The sequence below is a fragment of the Drosophila tropicalis genome, unplaced genomic scaffold (assembly GCF_018151085.1).
Source record: "Drosophila tropicalis isolate 14030-0801.00 unplaced genomic scaffold, ASM1815108v1 contig_640, whole genome shotgun sequence".
NCBI lineage: Eukaryota > Metazoa > Arthropoda > Insecta > Diptera > Drosophilidae > Drosophila > Drosophila tropicalis.
The window spans coordinates 77465-99299 of NW_027173121.1; the positions used below are offsets into that span (position 1 = coordinate 77465).

Here is a 21835-nt window from a genome sequence, read left to right on the forward strand (position 1 = left end):
GCAATAACAGCTTATAATAACCGTTATCACTCTACAATAAAATGTACACCAAATTATGCAAAAAACATAGAAGATGAGGAAAAACTAAAAAACACTATTATCAAGCACAAAGAAAAAATTTTAAGCAAACAAAATAATACAAGAGAAGATTATGAGGAGGAAAGACAGGAAGGACCAATTAAAAACTATAAACGAGTTAGGCATAAGGATGAACCTTATTTTAGAATTACAACATTAAATAATATTCATCCATGTAATATAAAAAGACCGTCAAAGCAGGAAAAAATTAATTTCCAACAAAATACAGATTGACATCCTTGAAACAAAAAAAATTTTTTTCTCTTATCCTCAGATTTTCATAATTTTTTACGTTATAATGTGTGTTCAAGGCAGATTACAAATTGAACCAATTCAATCAAATGCAGGATATGCACCTATACAAACTTATTCCACGGAAATAGTTAATGAAACAGTAATTATACTACACATTATTAATATCGACCCTTTAAATATTATAATAAATCAAATGGAGACAAACATTAAACATTTTAACATCACAGGAAAAAAAGGAGCTATTAGCCGAAATAAATCTAATTAGAGCTAAAATAAAATCCATAACCCCAAACAACAGAATAAAAAGAGGAATGTTAAATATTGTAGGAACAACATACAAATGGCTTTTTGGAATTATGGATGATGAAGATAGAACAGATATTTTAGATCACCTTAACAATATTGACCAAAACAACCATAATATTATACAAGACATGAACCAACAAATTGTTATAAATACACATTTTAATAAAACAATACACAACTTAGCAGAAACAATTAAACAAGACAGAACAATAATCAAGGACATACTTACAAGCATGGACAATCAAAATCAAGAAATAGAAATGAAAATACTTCATAATGACCAAATGGGGAAATTAAAAAATATAGAATTCAAAATAAATTATATTCAGGAAAACATAGCATCAGCAAAAAATAATATAATCGTACCAGAAATTTTATCAGAAGAGGAAATAAATAAATTTGACATTGATTTTTATAAATTAAAGCTAATCCGTATGGGCATTTTAAAATATAAGAATAATTGCATCATAATCGCAATTAAAATCCCAAAATCATTTATAACCATAGATGTCAAGTTAATTATTCCTATACCAAATATAGATTATATACAAATAGACCAAGAAAATCAGTTAATTGTAGAAATAAATAATAAAACATTTACATATGAACCCAACAAAATTTTAAAAGAATTAAAATTAAGTAAAAGTTGTACCATTAATAATAATTGCAAATTTATATTCAACAATATAACGAGTATCGAAGAAATTGACGATGATACAATTATAATCAAAAATGCCAAGAATACAAAAATATATCAAAATTGCGATAAAAGAAATATTATACTTAAGGGAAGTAACTTAATTCAATTCGGTAACTGTAAAATTCAAATTCTAAATGAAATATTTTTTAACGAAAAAACAGAATTTCACGAAAAATTTTTTTATCCAACAGAACTATTGAATCAAACCTATAAAAACACAATTAACTTTGATCATGTAACAATAGATAATTTTGACAATTTAAAAGAAATCACAGAACTTAAATACGAAAAGAAAATGACAAATGGCATATTTTTAACACTTTTTATTATTATTATTATATGTTTATCCATTTATATACATATATACTGTAAAAAGAAAAATATAAACATTAATGTAAACAGAATTCAGGAGAATTCATACTCTCAGAGGGGAGGAGTTATGCCATTAGCAACACTTCCTATAACAGCCGACCCAAGAGGTCTACACTCCACATTAATGTAAACATAAACAATACCATTCCATTAAACATAGAGTGTCACAAGATAAGTGACAAGTTCCCTAAACATAGAGTGTCACAAGATAAGTGACAGTTTCCCTAAACATAGAGTGTCACAAGAAAAGTGACCAGAAGAAAACATTATAAACACTTAGATGTAAGCCAAACCAGAATATGATTTTATTCAATAAAGCAGTCTTGATTTAACACTCAACCAGAACAGACTCAATCTTAATTCGCGCAAGAATTAACTAAATCTTGTAAGTGCCTCTCGCAGAATAGAGAAACATCACAAGACACAGTAACCAAACACACGAAGATAATAACCGAGAATCTTCAAGCTATTAGAGCAGGTTTAACTGAACACTATAGCAACCTAAAGATATGTCAAAAAGCAGCCGCAAGTGCGTGATTACAAACAAAAAGCAATAACTGTGTTTAACAGACACAATGTTGAATTTAAACAAACATCAGATTTGGAAACTTCAATAGTACTGGAAGAAAAAACGCAACTAATGGCTGATGAAGAAATAAGTCAAGAAGAACCATCAGCAATAAGTCTTAACAAGCCATCAATTCCCAAAGAAAACAACAAAATGACACAAACAGTGGTAGAATTCATAAACACAGCCACCAGGCTGCTACCATACTTCGATGGTGATATTAAAAATCTACCGGGTTTCCTTGGAGCGCTTCGCGTACTTAACAGCATAAAAGAAACGCACGAAGCAGTAGCTATCGAAATCATAAAATCAAAATTAAAAGGTCAAGCGGGTAATACCCTAAGTTCTGAAACAACGATTGATGAAGTAATACGAAAACTATCAACAATCTTCAAGGGTGAATCAGTGGATCTTTTAACAGCAAAAATAAAAATCTGCAAAGAAACCCCAATAACTGTGTTTCATACACAAAGGGAGATTACTGAGTTGACCGACGCCCTTAAAGGCGCATATATTTCGGATGGTCTTCCAACTGAGCAAGCAATATAATACACCACCAAAGTGGCAGTAAATGCTATGGTAAGCCATACCAAAAGTCAAAGAGTCCAGCTATTAATGGAATCTGGAAACTTTGATTCGGCTAAAGAAGCCATTGCTAGATTCACCACTCTTTCAGTAGAGACGGGCTCCACAGAAAGTTTCCAAAATAATACCATTTTTTATGCCCATCATAATGACCGCGGCAGACGCCGCTATAACAATAATGGTAACTGGAGAAACAACTCGAATTGGAACAATAACAACTCGAATTGGAGCAATAACGATGCCCACAGAGGCCAACGAGGCCGAAATTATTCACGCTACCGAAGAGGCGGCCGTGGAGGTGGACATAATAATAATACACAAAATACAAATAACCAACAGAATGGTTACAACAACACAGATGTCCGAATTACCCAAAGCGACCAGGGAAACGGACAAGATCCTCCAAATGCTCAAAATTAAAAAAATAAAGTCTATTCCATTAACCTAAGCCTTAATAATTTCGTATCATTTAAGAATGTTAAAACAAATAAGAAAATAACATTCTTAATTGATACCGGTGCAGACATTTCAATAAAAGAAAATTCTGATGTATTTCACGACATCCAAGTAAACAAAACTGTAGACATTCGAGGCATAGGAGAAGGAGGAGACAGATAAATATATTATTCCATACGAATTTCACATGCTTCATTCAGATTTCGCAATCCCATGCGATGGAATAATAGGATTAGATTTCATAAAAACTTTTAATTGCAAATTAGATTACAGCAATTCAGAAGATTGGATTATACTTAGACCACGTACCCAATTTATGTTCCAATAACATTCAATTCTGGTAATAACTCAACACTTCTACCAGCAAGATCCCAAGTGGTACGCAAAATAGAACTATCATCAGCAGAAGATAACATTTTAATTCCGAATCAGGAAATTAAACCGGGCGTTTATGTTGCAAACACTATTGCAACAGCCCAAAGTACTTTTGTCCGATTCTTAAATACCACAGATAAATGCCAAATGGTAGGCGTTAACAATATAAAATTTGAATCACTTTCGAACTACGATATAGTTCACAATACCAAAGATATAAAAAAAGAATCTTTAATTCATAAATTGAAGAAAAATTTCCCAATACTATTCAAAGACAAACTAGAAAAGTTATGCACTGAGTATAGTGATGTGTTCGGACTTGACACCGAACCGATCACAACAAATAATTTTTATAAACAAAAATTAAGACTTAAGGATGATGAACCGGTATATGTGAAAAATTACCGGAGTCCGCATAGCCAAATAAACGAGATCCAGCGACAAGTTGGAAAGTTAATCGAACAGGGAATTGTTGAACTATCTGTTTCGCCTTATAATAGCCCATTCTTGCTAGTCCCAAAGAAAACACTTTCGGGATCTAAAGAAAAAAACTGGCGATTAGTAATTGACTATCGTCAAATAAACAAAAAATTGCTGTCAGATAAGTTTCCGCTCCCCAGAATTGATGATATTCTTGATCAATTGGGAAGAGCAAAATATTTTTCTTGCCTTGACTTAATGTCACGTTTTCATCAAATGGAACTAGAAGAAAAATCAAGAGATATAACGTCTTTTTCAACGAACAATGGCTCATATCGTTTTACACGATTACCTTTCGGTCTAAAAATAGCACCTAATTCATTTGAGAGAATGATGACTCAGGGCTTGAGCCAAGTCAAGCTTTCCTCTATATGGATGATTTAATCGTTATTGGTTGTTCTGAACAACATATGATTAAAAATTTAGTAGATGTTTTTAAACTCTGCAGAAAAAATAATCTAAAACTGCATCCGGAAAAATGTTCATTCTTTATGCATGAGGTGACATTCCTAGGTCACAAATGCACAGATAAAGGAATCTTGCCAGACAAACAAAATTTGACGTCATCAAGAATTATCCAGTCCCACATGATGCAGATAGTGCTAGACGTTTCGTTGCATTTTGCAATTACTATAGACGTTTCATGAAAAATTCGCTTTGTGTCAGACGCCCTATCAAGGATAACAATATCCGATCTAATTGACATGAACAAAAAAATCCTGAAAGTCACTACCAGGTACCAAAGTAGACAAAACAATTTCTGCGCAGAAAATAAACAAGAACTATTGCCAAGGCAAAATCTTGAAAAAGCTTCCGAGCCCAACGTATATGACGTTATTGTAAATGACGAAGTACGAAAAGTAGTGACCTTTCGAATAACTGATTCCTCGACCACATTCAAACATGGCAAGAAAGTTATAGCAAGAATTGATATTTGCGATATGTATACCAATGGAATTCTCGACTTAGGTCAGTTTTTTCAAAGGCTCGAAAAAGAAGCCGGTATACTTAGTATCACCAAAGTCAAAGTGGCACCGAGCGAAAAGATCTTTGAAACTATATTAATAGAATCTTTCAAAAATATGGGCAATAGAATTTTACAATTTTTAAGAGTAGCGCTACTCAAGCCGGTGACCCAAGTAAATTATAAGAACGAAAAAGAAGCTATATTGTCTACATTCCATGACGATCCAATTAAATAAAACAATTACAAAAATAAAGAGACGATATTATTGGAAAATCAGGACTAAATGTGTAAAAAAGTACATTAATAAATGTCCAAAATGCCTGACATCGAAAACGACAAAACATACAAGATCACCTATGATTATAACCGAAACACCACTATATGCTTTTGACAGAGTGATAGTAGACACGATCGGTCCACTACCACAGTCGGAAAATGGGAATGAATACGCAATCACATTAATATGTGACCTGACAAAGTATTTAGTAGCAGTTCCTGTTGCAAAAAAAGTGCAACAACTGTAGCAAGCCATATTCGAATCTTTTGTTCTGGGAACAGAATATAAAAATTCCATTATTACTGAGCTGTGCAAATATTTGAAAGTAGATAACATAACATCTACAGTACACCATCACCAGACATTAGGTACCGTTGAAAGAAGTCATAGGACCTTCAACGAGTACATTCGTTCATATATTTCAGTAGATAAAACTGATTGGGACATATGGTTTCAGTATTTCGTGTATTGTTTTAACACAACACCATCAGTAACACATAATTATTGTCCATATGAACTTGTATTTGGTAGACAAAGTAACCTACCAATTCAATTTAATAGCGTTAATACTATAGATCCAATATATAATATAGAAGACTGTTCTAAGGAAGTTAAGTTTAGATTATAAAACGCGTATAAAAGAGCCAGAATACTTTTAGAAAACAATAAAATTAAGCAAAAAGAAATAAATGATAAAAAAGTATCAGATATTAAAATAGAAATAGGAGACAAGGTTTTCTTAAAAAACGAAACTGGTCATAAGCTTGATTCAGTGTATTTAGGACCCTTCCATGTTGTAGAAATAGGTAAAAATAACAATATAAAAATTAGAAACAATAAAGGTAGGATACAAAAAGTACATAAAGATAGATAAAAAAAAAAAAAATAAAAAACTAAATATATAATATCAAAAGGTAATTAAAAAAAAAAATATATATATATATAAAATTTTTTTATGGATTCATCTATTATCGAAAATATATTCATATGATTTCGAAAAGAAAAGAGAGAAAGAAAATTTGTCTAAGCAGAGACAAACTAAAACACAAAAAAAAAAAATTTTTTTCCTAATATACACATTTACCTTACCCTTATTTTACCTTTAATTAATTAACTAATGATTATTAATAACTCCATAATATTACGTTATTCTCTAAAAAGGGGAGGTGTAGTATATTCATACAAATAATCATTCAGTACTGTTGAGGAACCAATTGTCATTTGACTTGCATTGCTATACGCAGCAAGGCAAAGACTCATGAATGATCTTGCACATCTCACAATGCTTTTGTTTTTGTATTTTCTCTTAAGTTTTCTAGAATATACTGGCGTCAGTCTGGTATGCTCTGTCTCTGTCACTCTTTATAAACCTATATGACCTACGTAGTTGCGTAAGAATTGAAAATTTAGTAATAAGCAAGCAAACGAACGATCAAGACGTGTTCTGGCAGTGGCAGACACAGTTCAGTGAAGTTTAAGTAAAAATAAAGTTAAGTTCTTATGAGATATTAAACACAGTGGTTTATTGTTCATCATAATTTGGTCCTTCGAGCCGGATCGTTGGGCATTGTTTGTTTGTTACTCATTGCTTAATAATTTGTTGCAACGTGGTTGCAATTAATTGTTAACCTCAAAGTTAGTAGTCGATAGTTCTGGCCTACTATCGAATAGACAATCGCGTGCTTATTGGAAAAAGCGCGGACAAACGGTGGCGCCACTCGCCTATCGGTATCTGTTATCGATATAATCGACGAGATCGTGAGGGAACACATCTCTGGAAAAAGACGCGTCCGCATATATGGATATGCAGAGAATCCTGCACAGGATGCCGACGTCTTCGCAATTGACACCAAATTGGAAACTTTGTCCAATGCGTGGAACGAGTTCGTGAAGTCTGGCGACGAATTGGCCAAATACGACAAACTAGAGGGTTATGTGGACCCTACCGAAGACTTCGGGATATACGAGGAGAAATATGAAATAGCAAATGCCCGCCTTAAGGCTTTACGAGCTGCCTTGGCTCCGTCTGGCAAGTTGGAAGAAATCGGCGCGGCTGGTAACGATGGTTCGCTCTTCCAAGGAATTCTGCAACAAATGCAGAATCAACAGCAACAACTACAACTCCAGATGCAGAGTCAAATGGAACACCAGCAGCGTCAAATGGAACTCCAGATGCAGAGTCAAATGGAACACCAGCGACGGCAAATGGAGCAGCAGCAACTATTGGTTGAGAGATTGCTCTCGCCACAGCAATCTTCGTCTTCGTCAGGCTCACAGTCGGTTGCAACAGCGGCAACAAGAGATTGTGAGTTACCGAAAATCAACATCAAGCCCTTCGGTGGAGATTACAAGGAATGGCATGCCTTTAAAGACCTGTTTGAGAGTACCATTCACGGAAAGACAACTTTAACGAATATCCAAAAGTTTCATCACCTTAAGTCATGCGTCATAGGAGAAGCAGCGATACTCATCCAGCATCTGCCCGTAGTGGATGCAAATTACGTCACTGCATGGAAATCATTGAGTGATCGATATGAAAAGCCCCGTTACTTGGTGAATTTACTGATGGACACATTCACCGCATTGCCAAAAGCTGTTGGGCAAAACTCATCATCGCTACGCGCTCTGACTTGCGGAGCCAGTGATGTTATTCGGGCTTTAGACGCTTCTGGACAAACGGGCCGTGACTGTTGGCTCATATACTTGCTCATCAACAAGGTTGATGAGGCTACCCGACGTGAATGGATCGACAAAAGCCAAGATATCGAAAATCCTACCATTGAAGAGTTGCTCAAGTTTTTTGGACTCACGATGCGATCGCCTTGAGCTCAGTCAAGTTATCGATCATGTAGCGAGCAAACCGAGGGATGAAAAGGGAAAAAGGCAAGCACGCACCATGCTTGCCATTACAGGTAATTGTATGAAATGTCATAGTACTGAGCACATACTGTCGGCTTGTCCTCAATTCCAGAGCTTGACTGTCAAGCAACGTTACACCTTTGCGAAGGAGAAACATACGTGTTTTAATTGTTTGAGAACTGGACATGGAGTATTGCAAGCGCCGCCATCATTCTATGCTGCATTCTGAAGGCCATTCTATACCGCAAAATAGCTCAGAGCAGCACCCAGGCAACTCAGGCCAGGTTTCTGAGGAGTCACCAATGCAATGATGAATGTAACCAGACCCAGTAAGCCAAATGGCCAACGAAGAAGCACTCTACCTACTGCATTGGTACACGTCCGAAATTCTCAAGGAGCCTTGCTGACGTGCCGTATTTTATTGGATAGCGCCTCAGACTTGTCATTCATTTCGGAACGGTGCGTACAGACGTTGGGGCTTGCACGTTCGCCATTTCGAGTTGCCACATCGGGCATCTCAGACGTCAAGGCGGGAATAACCAGAGGTTTCTGCTCTCTCCAGATGATGTCTCGTGTGTCGAGTCATTGCATCGATATTAAAGCTCACATATTAGGAAAGATCACCTCACCATTGGCACGTGAAAACATTGATGCTTCATCACTGTCGGTATTTAAGGGATACCAAATGGCTGACCCTGACTTCAGAACTAACGCCTCAATCGACATTTTGCTGGGCAATGATTGCATTTGGTTAGTTCTCACCGGAGAGAAGTTATGCGATGGTCAAGGGCACCCTATTGCAGTTAACACCATATTTGGATGGGTAATCACATCGGTATACACTTCAAGATTGCAAACATCATCTACGTCATTGCTGACTACGGTTAATATAGATGGACTACTGCAAAGATTTTGGGAACTAGAGGAAGTTCCATCACACACAACTGTAAACAAAGAGGATGAAAAGGTCGAAACGCACTTCCGCCGTACCCACAACCGCAACTCGAATGGAAGATACATAGTCGATTTGCCCTTCAAGGAACAAAACCCACAATTTGCGGATACATTTCAAGGAGCAAGATCGCGCTTTCTCGCAGTCGAGCGTCGTCTAATGAAAGACTCCAGCTTGAAGTTAAAATATACTCAGTTTATGAGAGAGTATATCCAGCTGGGTCACATGAAGGAAGTAGCTGCAGACGAAGACACAAACGTATGTATGAAGTCATTCTATTTGCCACACCATCCAGTCATAGGCGCCAAGCTGCGGGTGGTGTTCGATGGATCATTTCAAGATCGGGATGGACGATCTCTTAACGACGCACTTCACATTGGCCCATGTATACAACGCAACCTCTTCAACGTTTGTCTGCGTTTTCGAATGCACAGATTCGTATTTTCTGCGGACATCGTCAAAATGTTCAGACAGATTTTAGTGGCCCCTGAACATCAGAATTTTCAACGAATCCTTTGGAGAGAAGACCCTGAGGAACCATTGAAGCATTACAAGTTGACCACAGTCACCTATGACACGGCATGTGCACCGTTTCTGGCAGTTAGAGTGCTGGAACAACTGGCAACTGATCACGAATACGAGTTTCCAAGGGCGGCTAGGATACTTTTGGATGATTTCTACGTCGATGACGTACTGACAGGAGCCATGAACGAACAAGAACTGCTCGACATTAAGGAAGAGCTGATACTCCTTATGTCACGGGCACAATTGGAGCTAAGCAAATGGGTCTCGAATAGTAAACGAATTGCCAGCAACGAGGGAAATGAAATCGATTTCTCACAGATGGCAGCAAAGGTGCTTGGGCTGCATTGGCGTCCTGGAGAAGAAGTCCTAACATATAAGGTTTCATTATCGGAACATATGACTTGTACGAAGCGACAAGTGCTATCTGACACGGCACGCATCTTTGACCCACTCGGCATTTTGGCGCCAGTGGTGATCAATTTTAAAATTCTGCTCCAAGAATTATGGCTGCTTAATCTGGATTGGGACTCGGAACTGCCAACGAAGCAAGCGCACTTATGGCAAACATTCAGAAAGGACATTTTCACGTTAAGGAACTTGAAGATACCACGATTTGTAGAAAATCAACCCGATGACATCGAACTCCATGGATTTTCAGATGCTTCGTTAAAGGCTTACTCTGCTGTCATTTACAACCGTGTGACACACCTAGATGGAAGCATCGGAGTGGCACTCATTGCAGCTAAAACAAGAGTTTCACCATTAAAGCAGAAGTCGTTGCCACGGTTGGAACTTTGCGGAGCTCTACTATTAGCTCGTTTATTCCAAGCAGTAAGGTCTGGTCTGCGCCAGAAGGATGTTAAGATACACGCATGGACCGATTCTACAATCGTTTTGTCATGGCTTTCGCATCAACCCTGTAAACTTAAAACATTTGTTGCCAAACCGAACGGCAGAAATACTAGAGACCATACCACGTAGCGCTTGGAGACATGTGCACTAAAGAGAATCCTGCGGATTGTGCATCACGAGGCATGCTAGCGAGTGACTTAATTAACTTTGATCTATGGTGGAAGGGACCATCTTGGCTGCACGACTGTACACTATACTCAGAGACAATGAACAGACCACCAACTTGCTGCTCAATTCTCAAGCCAGCAGCAGAACTTGAGTTCAAAACCAAAATCTTGACAACCATTTCCAAGGATATTGAGGATTCCCCATTTGAGGTACTACTCGGAAGGACATCATCTTGGATCAGACTGGTTCGAGTGGTCGCATATGTATTCCGCTTCGTTCATCGAATCAAATCAAGCAAGTCTAAATATTCAGGACCTCTAAAGTTCGATGAAGTTACCAGAGCAAGGAAGTTTTGCCTACGACAGGCACAAAATCAATTCAATGACGATAGACAGCTGCTTTTGAGGAAGCAATCGGTGGAGCGACGATCAATTTTAAGCAAACTATCTCCCTTCGTTGACGAAGATGGAATTGTACGTGTGGGTGGACGTTTGGAAAGGTCGCAATTGCCTGCAGATGCCAAGCATCCAGTAGTTTTGCCGAAACAACATCGCCTTGTGGAATTGCTGCTGAAACATGAGCATAAGGTCAATCTTCATCCAGGAGTTTCAGCAATGTTTGTAATAATTCGCCAGAAATATTGGATCATTGGCGAACGAAACCTTATTCGACGTATCACACATGAGTGTTTAAACTGTTTTAGACAGCGCCATCACACAGCAAATCAGTTTATGGCCAATTTACCGGCTGTTCGAGTGCGACAAGCCTTTCCATTTGAGCATACTGGATGCGATTATGCTGGACCTATCTTGTTGAAGGTTCACAAGGGACGAAACCCCAGGAAGGAAAAGGGCTACATTTGCCTGTTTGTATGTATGGTTACTTCAGCTCTTCATCTGGAGCTGGCCACTGATCTCAGCACCGACACATTCTTGGCGGCATTAAAACGTTTTATGGCTCGTCGTGGGAAGTGCTCCCAAATGTATAGCGATAACGGGCGCAACTTTGTTGGTGCAAAACGTGCACTAGACGAAATGGTACAGCTTCTCGCTTCACGCGAGCACAATGATGTCGTTTCAAAAGCCCTTGCGGATCAAGGCATCAAATGGAATTTTATTCCTCCATATTCACCACACTGGGGTGGTAAGTGGGAGTCGGCAGTACGCTCGGTTAAGCTGCATTTGCGACGTGTAATAGGAACCAACGTCCTCACCTTTGAGCAGATGCACACACTGCTCTCGCAAATAGAATCTGTCGTTAATTCGCGACCATTGTGCACAGCATCGGATACTGAAATTGCCTACCTGTCACCGGCACATTTCTTAATTGGCAGAACATATACAGCAGTTCCTGAAGACGGCTATTTGCAGATTCCGACCAATCGATTGAGCTACTGGCAGCATGTTCAAGCAATGCTTCAAGGATTTTGGAAGCGTTGGCATCAAGAATACTTGACATCGCTACAACAGCGCCCGAAATGGACCACCAAGTTACCAAACATTGCGATCGGTAAACTTGTACTCATCAAGGACTCTAACGCGCCCCCCATCGGCATGGCTCTTAGGACGGGTAACTCAGGTGTTCACAGGAGATGATGGCCTCGTCAGAGCGGTTCAGGTTCTCACCAAATCAGGAGAAGTCACTCGCCCTATCACAAGGATTGCAGCCCTACCGGGTTCAGAAACGGAGTTTCAGGGGGGGGGCGGGATGTTGAGGAACCAATTGTCATTTGACTTGCATTGCTATACGCAGCAAGGCAAAGACTCATGAATGATCTTGCACATCTCACAATGCTTTTGTTTTTGTATTTTCTCTTAAGTTTTCTAGAATATACTGGCGTCAGTCTGGTATGCTCTGTCTCTGTCACTCTTTATAAACCTATATGACCTACGTAGTTGTGTAAGAATTGAAAATTTAGTAATAAGCAAGCAAACGAACGATCAAGACGTGTTCTGGCAGTGGCAGACACAGTTCAGTGAAGTTTAAGTAAAAATAAAGTTAAGTTCTTATGAGATATTAAACACAGTGGTTTATTGTTCATCAAGTACAATGAGCTCAACTTGTAACACTCTGTTGCAAGTATAAACAATTAAACATATACGCATTATAATATAATTGTGCACTTGAATATGTTTATAAATATACATTGATGTATGTACATAAACATATTCACATAAATTTACAGCTAATCATGATTATATATGTATGTACATTTGTATATGCACATACATAGATTCACAAAAGTAATGTATGCACAAGCGTAACATGAGCTAGAGCCAGGCCAGCGTGTGAACGCTGACCAAGTTGATGCAAGCGCTCCAACAATATGTATGTATGTACTGACACTCTCTTTCTCTTTGTAGCTGTCGCATAAGTCGCAGCATAAGAATATGTATGTAAACTTAGCTTAAGCAAAATAATAATTTGGAATAAAGAATCATTCTGAAAACGACTATGCATGGACAATGACGTGTTCATTTTGGATATATTATTTTTATCAAAGGAACCCGGTCTTGGTATATATAAATTAAACACTTCCTTCACTCACGGTATAAAAGAATACAATTTTTATTTAAAGTCACTTTACAATTACAACTTAATGATAACTGAAAGATTCTGACTGAGTGAATTCCGCGGAGCTAAAGCGAAGTTTTACCGGATGGTTTGGACTTAGGCTTAAGACTGATTTTCTATGATTTGATTATGTTGGATGAAGGCTTGGATAATTGACGTCGTCGCAGGCGGCGGCGTTGGCAGAGTCCAATAGTCCACTAAGAGCGTGGGACCATTCTTTGTTTACACAAGTGTTCAGGACCATTCTTTGTTTATTGCCGAAATTTGTGGGGTGATTCTGGGTATCAGGTTTGTTGTTTATCCTAACGATCGGACTGTTGCTGGGGATAGGCGATCATGCGACAAATTGGCATCTGACGATTGAGTGGGGTGACTTGTTGTTTATCCTAGCTATCGGACTGTTATTTGAGACAGGCGATCATGCGACAAATGGGCATGTGACGACTGGGTGGGGTTGACCAATGGGAATTGCTTGTGATGATGAAATAGGATCGGCCAATGGGCGTGTGTTGGCGGACTTGGGATTTATGGTATAAGTACTTGACTCCTTGTTATGATAGAAGTGCTTAACTCCTCCCCCTTTAAGTGCGGACGTCCTCGGTCGCAACAACATATTGAACTGGCGCGATTGAGACTTCCATTGGTGGACCATGGTTGCCTGTTTCGTGGCTGCAGAATTTTTTGATGATGTAATATGTTATCATTGCAGTTGCCAGAAGGGTTAGAATAATCCAGCTTGACGAAGACATAATCAAGTTGTTTCTTTGGATTCTCTCCAGATTATTAGTATTAATGATGTGTAGTTCCTTGATCATTTCCAGTGATAACCTTTCACCTCTTTGCTGCTTATCTGATAGTAATTGCAACAGCGGCGGTTGAACCTCGACTTCAAAGCGTGTCTTCACAATATACCAGGAGTCTTCTATGACGACTGTCGCGTTTTCCGCTTGAATTATGAAGGTGCCTTCTAGGGTAATGTTTTCTCCATTGATGTTGATGTCTCCTTGAAATTGGTTCAGCAGCAAGGTACCGGGCATTATTTCCGAATGGGATTTTACGTGCTGGTTGTTGATGACCTTACATTGTGGATTCCTTCTTTGCAAGTAGGCTCCTACACATTTACTGTTTTCTAAATTAGTCAGATCTTCCAGTTTACAGATTGTCTTACCATTATGAATATTACATTTATTCTTATTGATTAACCCGAAGTATTTCTTGTTACATTTCATGATATTCTCGTAGTCTATTTCTTCTATAAATTTTTGATATTTAATTGGTATTGCAAGGATTTGTTTACAAATTTCATTAATTACTCTGGGTAGGCTAACAATATAAAGGAGTGATTTACCGTCTGAGGCTATGCTGACCTCGGCAAACTCTATTAGTTCTTCAATGTTTACAAATGTTAGGCTCTCTTCTTTGATTGTGTCAATAAAATCTATTTCAGCAGAGGACAGTATTAATGAGTTTACGGTATTGGCCTTAGCCCAATCAATTGCGTAAATAATATTTGTTATTTCTTCTCTTAAAAAACTCAATTTAAATTTGGTTATTTCAATTTCATCTGACTTATTATTGTATTCGGGTTTACCTCTAATTAATATGGTATTAGTTATCTTAATTAAATCGTTTATCTTATTTTCTATTAGATTATTAATAATGACCTGCCGATTATTGTTTTCCAATTGTTCATTGATCTTATCTACCACAATCTTATGATTCTCGTGATCAGGTGTGCCCGCTAACCATTTCCAAGCCGTGCCAAGTATATCAAGCGATCTTTTGTTTCTGAATTTCATCGGCTGAAGCCTCCTTAATTCGTTCTGTATCCGAGTTATCTCATAGGCCAAAAAAGGTTGATACGGACTAAGGTTTGATGAATTCTTAACGACTTCTTTTAGAACGGATATGGCCATTTGATATTTTTCTAATTCGATGACGTGAATGATTTTAAACGTTCCGTTCTGGCGCGCGGCTAACCCGGTTTCCAACATGACCACTCTTGACTTAGTATAGTCTAATATGGTTGTGTGACCCCAGCAAAGTGGTAACATGAGCAATCTGTCGGAAGAGGATGTTTATCAATACTTCAAGTGGTTTTTATGAACTATCCTTCCTGACCTGGTTTTAATCTTGGTATTAAGATCTTCGGCTACTATTTCTTTTTTATATCTAGAAGTTTGTTTCGAGCCTAGCCGTTTATTAATCCTAACGTAGATGATTTCACCTGGATCGTAAATTTTGACGGGTTTTTTTGTTTTATTATGGTACTCTAGGTCCTTATTTTGCTTCTTTAAAATGGTTTCTGCAATCTTTTCCCTTTCAAGTGCTAATTTTTCTGGATTATGGATTAAATTTGTTACAAAAAATGCTTCTATTGGCTTTTTGTTGGTGGTACTATGGATGGTTTTATTGTATTCGTCAACGGCTTTGAATGTTAAATCCTCGAATTCCATTTCGGGGGTGCTCTAGCTTCAAGCATCTCATTATTTCTGTATATGTTGAATGAAATCTTTCTACTTGGCCGTTGCTAGACGAAGTAGAAAATTTGTCTTTTGCGGTTAAAATAATCTTATTTTGGGTGGAATATAAATCTATATGAATAATTTCACCTGGATATTTCGGAATAGGGGTTGGTTGTATTTCTTGGTTCGGAGGGTGTCTTTGGTATTTAGAGAGTTTGCACGTTTGGCAAGAGTTTACTATTGCTTCTATCTTTTTCTTCATACCGGGGAAAAAATATTCAGATAAAATTTGTTTTTTATTTTCAACGGAATTTCTATGTGCTCTGAGGTGTTCTTTTATTATAATATCTTGTTGTTGAATCTGATCATGGACATCTATAGTTTGAATATGCGTGAATCTTGCCTTGTAATTCCTAAAATGCTCTGGAAATATTTCTTGGATTTTTCCCATGATACTTTCAGAAGTAAAAATACCATTAACTATTCTAGGATCCATTTTTTCTTTCAAGATATTTACAAGATCTTCTTCGGAATAATTGCTTTTCACTATTGTATGTCTATGATATGTAGGGAACGGTATTTCAAAGGTAGTGGATTCGTTATCACCAGTGAGGATAAACAATTGGTTTTTAAAGACATTGATGGGGATTTCCATTGCTGGAATGAGTTCATGACCTGAGCTTTCATCACTATGGGCTGTAGCTGACGTACTGCTAGCATTTATGCTGGTAGGGTTTCTAGAGAGTGCGTCTGCTACCACGTTTGAGCTACCCGGCTTATATTTCAACTCGTAGTTATATTCCTCCAGGTAACTTTTCCATTTCTTCAGCTTTGTGTTGTTATTTTTCGGGCTGAGAGCATAAGTGAGAGTCTGATGGTCAGTGTAAATGATCACCTTGGATTTGCCGTATACGTACATTCTTAACTTATCCAATGCCCATACTATTGCTAGCATTTCTCTTTCATTTGTAGCATAATTTTCTTCGGCCTTGGATAACGCACGGGAAAGGAATGTAATGGGTCTACCGTTCTGTTCTAGAGAAGCTCCTAATGCAAAGTTTGAAGCATCAGTGGTTAGATGCAACTCTTGTTTAAAATCAGGGTATGCTAACATCACATCTTGTGATACTAATGCATTTTTTACTTTCTCAAAGGCATCGAGTTCGGCTTCACCGAATCGGATTTCAAATTTGCTTGAGACATTCTTTTAGCTCTGCCATGTTCTCCTCTCAATAACGCCGTCAAGGGTCTAGCTAACTTAGCAAAATCTTTGATAAATCTTCTGTAATAACTAGCTAATCCCAGGAAGGACCTTAGTTGTTTTAGGTTCTTTGGTATGGGGAACTTTTTAATGGATTGAATTTTCTCTGGATTGGTTTTAACTCCTTCCCTTGAGATAACTACGCCTAGGAAATCAACACTGTGTCTTAGGAATTTGCATTTATCTACTTGGACCTTCATATTTGCTTTGGACAAGGTAGAAAATACTAGAGCTAGATGTCGGAAATGCTCTTCCTCAGATTTACTGAATATTATTATATCATCAATGTAGACATAGCAAATTTTTCCGATGAGGTCTCTCAAGATGTCATCGAGAGCTCTTTGGAATATTGATGGGGAATTTTTTAGACCAAAGGGGAGTCTTGTGAACTCGTATTTCCCTCCATTTATAGAAAATGCTGTTTTTTTAATATCAGATTCCTTAAGGGAAATCTGATGAAACCCGCTCTTTAGATCAAGAACAGAGAAATACTTATTGTTGCCCAACTGCGCAACCATTTCTCCGATTTCAGGGATAGGATACTTATCCGAAACTGTAACTGCATTGAGCTTTCTGTAATCAATGACCATCCTATATTTCTTATTCCCAAGGGTACCGCTCTTTTTAGGGACTATCCATACAGGGGAATTATAGGGCGACCGTGAGGGTCGTATTATACCATCTCGTAGTAATTCTTGTAGCTGGTCTTCTACTACTTCTTTGAGAGAAGCTGGGTACGGATAATGTTTGGTGTAGATTGGAGTGTCTGTTGTCGTTCGGATTTCTCCTTGGACATTAGTAGCATAAGTCAACTTCTTATTTGGGTCTGCGAAAAGCGATTCGTACTCCTCTTGGAGTGCCTTTAACCCTAGTTTCTGCTGATTGGTGAACTCCTCTGATTCGATCGAATGGACCTGATGAGCTCGCATCTGCTTTACTTTAACCACGTGAGAGTTGTTGACAAATAATAAATCTTTCCCTATATCAATAATGGCGTTTAATTCTCTTAGTGTGTCATTACCTAGAATCCCATGGAACGGATTCAAATTAGGTAATAGGAAGAAAGTTATAGGTTTGTTGGGTTCGTTAAATAAACCCAAATGGATATGGCTGGTGATTAGAATGCTACCACTTACGGTGTTCGCGTAAAACTTGTGTTCATTTGTTTTGACGTTTTTGGCTATTTCTGGTTGGACATAGTTTTTGTTGGAGCCGGTATCTATTAAGAAATTGTATGCGGTTCCGTCTTTGTCCCGGACAACAAAGTACGGCAAAGAGGAACGCTTTAACCTAAAAAATTAACGGTGTCCTCAATTTGTGGCTGTTGAGGTTCCTGTGATTGTGATTTGGTTTCCTCTTTATTCTGCGGGACTAACTCTGAGTTGTCCCCTTGTGAGGTAAAATATTTCTCCTGCTGTTGATATTCACGAACCTCAGAATATGGGACTAATTCGTAAAGGTCTTCTTGGCCTTGGTAAGCAGACTGATAATCGGACATATCGGAGTAATGCTCTTCTTGAGGCGGTTTGGTGATATATTGTTCACCTGACATACCGGTTTCGATATGGAATTGCCTCTGTACTTTATTGGGAAAATTTCCGGTGGACTGGTTGACTCTTTTGAGAGCAAATTGTTGTGGTGAATTAGCGTTTGGCTTGTTCATGTAGTCAATTTTTTTTGTTAGAATAGAGCCTTCGGGGCAAATGGCCTCGGTGGTGCATTGAAAAACATAGGGTTTTTCGTTTGTGGGAATTTATTTTGGGGAATGAACACGTTTTGCATTGGTTTTTGATTATAAAAGTTGTTGTTATTATAAGGTTTTGGTGGAATTGCCGGTATGTATGATTGTTGAGGTTGCAAGTAATTTTTGCATAATGCGGGCGTTTTGGTCCTACTGGTGGACGATTGTCACGATGGCTGATATTGTTCCTAGCCCTTTTATTGTCCAACATCTCGCACAGTTGCAATGCATGCCTCAGATCTCTGGGTTGAGCTGAGCTCATTCTGTCTGATAGATCTCCGTTAAGACCTCTGATGAAGGTATCTAGAGCCCTATCTCTGACCTGTTTTGCCATGGCTTCCATAGTCTCGGGAGTGTATCCAGTGTTTCGTTTTGGTCTAGTATTAACGACATCTGTTGGTAAACGGCGAAGTAAAATTGATGAATGGATGCGCCTTTCTGGGTCATGGTGAATAGCTGATATTCTAGAGTGCTTAAATCTCGTTTGTCTGAGTACTCAGATAACAGACACTGAGAGATTGCACCCCAATGTAAAGCAGTGCGATATACTTTCAACAGTGTATTCGCATGGCCTGTAATTTTGCCTCGAATGGTTACCAGAATTGCAAAGTATTTGGGTGTTCCCTGAATGGGGGCGTACAATTCCATCAAACGTGTGGCGGAAGCAAGCCATGTTGAGAATTCTTCACGACTACCTGAGAATTTGTCAAGATTTTTTACGATATCTGGCACTTTGTCTAATTCATGCCAGTTATCCTGAACGCTAGCTGTCTTGTCCCTAAAGGGAATGTGTCCTGGCTGAGAATAATTTAATTGCTTCACTATTTCCTGTAGCTGAGATGACAAAATTGTTTGGATAGCTACATCTGTAGAATTGGAATATTCCTGGTTATTTAATTCAATATTATTTAAGGATGTGGTTTCCTTATTTAAACTTTTTTATTATTTATTAACAATGTTTCTTTGTGTTAAGAATACATATATTTATTAATTATTATAATGGCCTTAGCGACAAATTTGGGTGTGCGATGTGATCGAGGCGAGAGTACGATTGCGAGTGCTTTCCGATCGACGCTTCTGCTTTATTTTCATGAGTGAGTCGACCAGATAGGTACGGCCGCTGCGTGTCGTTCTGTCTCGCTCACTCGGTACCAAACGATTGCCATGATTATGCCTGCCTGACACTTCATTTCCTACAATCGGCTGTGCTGACAAGTCATTCGACCCGAATGATCCTAGCCAAGGTTTCATGAACTCAGCCACTGTTGAGGTCTTACAAGGTCCTTCACCGTCGCCAACCTTCTCGACGTCGTATCGACCGTGCCTATTTACCTTCGTAACTTTATATGGTCCTAAGTATTTACCTCTCAACTTTAGACCTGTCCCATACTGCGTACGTTTAATCGCCACTAACTCGTTTAAATTGTATTTTCTTTCACATTTCCTGTTTTTGTCGAACGTTCTTTTCATTTCCTGCTGTATTTCATCGATATTCTTTCGAGCCTCCGCTCTAATCTCATCACGACCACAGTCTAATTCTTCTATTAACGAATCGGTTATCAGCTTTCTCATTTTGGGATCATCAGGACTACGCATCTCTATTCCTGTCAAAATCTTAAAAGGTGTAACTCTTGTACTTCTTGGAGCAGTATTATTAATAAATTGTTGCACACGACCTACATACTTGTACCAGTTTCCCTCATTCTCTTGACTTAACTTTGAAATCATTGGAACTATTACCTTATGCATCCTTTCTACTTGGCCGTTGCCACGGGGTACACCTGTTGCTATCAGTAAATGCTGTATATCCTGTCTGTTACAATATTCCTTAAACGCATTGGACGTGAATGCTGCTCCCCTGTCAGAAATTATTTTCATCGGGTTACCAAAAATTATGGCCTGCCTTTCAAGAGAACTAAGTACTTCCTCGACTCCTGTTCCACGAGTCGGATACAACCATACAAACTTTGAGAACCCATCAACAATAACAAGTATATGATTGTAACGCTTTGTTGTGACCTCCATCGGGCCAACGTGATCAATGTGATATGTCATCAATGGCTGATCTCCTTTACTTATTGGCATCAAATATCCTTCCTTTTTGGCGGTCTTGGCATTAACAATAAGACATTCCACGCAACACTCAACAACACGGACTACCTTCTCTTTTAATTTTGGAATATAATACGATTTTTCTACGATATCCTGAGTCTTTCTAGCTCCAAAATGTCCTTGTTTATGTGCAATCTGTATTATTTCCTTTTCCATCTGCGAGGGAACGACAATAAGTTCTCGATTAGGGTCCTTTAACAATATTTCGTTTTCAATGTAAAAATCTTCATATCCTTTCTGTTGAACTAAGCTCCTAATCAATTTAGTCCAATCATCTGACAACTGTGCTTCCCTTAATTTATGGGTTATAGTGTCAGTTAGCAGAAAACAAGATAAACGGCTCAAGGCATCCACATGCCGCATCTTTGAACCTGAACGATGTTCGATCTGATAATCGAAATCTTGTAGGTACATTGCCCAACGTGCTACACGCAACGGAACCTCTTTCTTTTTCATTGTCATCGTGAACGCATTACAATCTGTGACAATCTTAAATCTCAATCCTAACACATATATACGCCAGTTTATTAATGCTCCAATAACTGCTAAAACCTCAAGTTCATATGAATCATACTTCTCTTCGCAAGGTTAAGTTTCCGACTCATATATTGTACCGGATGGAATAAACCATCTTCGGAATCTTTCTGTAAAGCGCAGCTCCGAAACCGTGTTTCGAGGCATCAGTGTGAATTTCAGTCTCTAGCTTAGGATTGTATAGCTTTAAAACAGGACCTTTGATCAATGCTAACTTCAATTGCTCAAACGCTACCATTTGCAATTCTTTAAACTCAAACTTGTTGTCCTTTCGCAAAATGTCAGTCAAGGGCTTAGCTGTTACTGCGTATCCTTCGATAAATTTACGGAAATACGATGTAAACCCTAAAAATCGTTGAACTGACTGCTTATC

General features: G+C 38.2%; 1 protein-coding gene across 1 annotated transcript; it reads left to right on the forward strand.

Annotated features, from left to right (window-relative positions):
- The first annotated feature begins 8843 nt into the window (after window positions 1-8843).
- On the forward strand, window positions 8844-12370 carry LOC137578689 (uncharacterized). Its single transcript, XM_068292259.1, has 2 exons — window positions 8844-10540; window positions 11479-12370. The coding sequence occupies exons 1-2, from the start codon at window positions 8844-8846 to the stop codon at window positions 12368-12370; spliced, it is 2589 nt and encodes an 862-aa protein (XP_068148360.1).
- Window positions 12371-21835: the final 9465 nt, after the last annotated feature.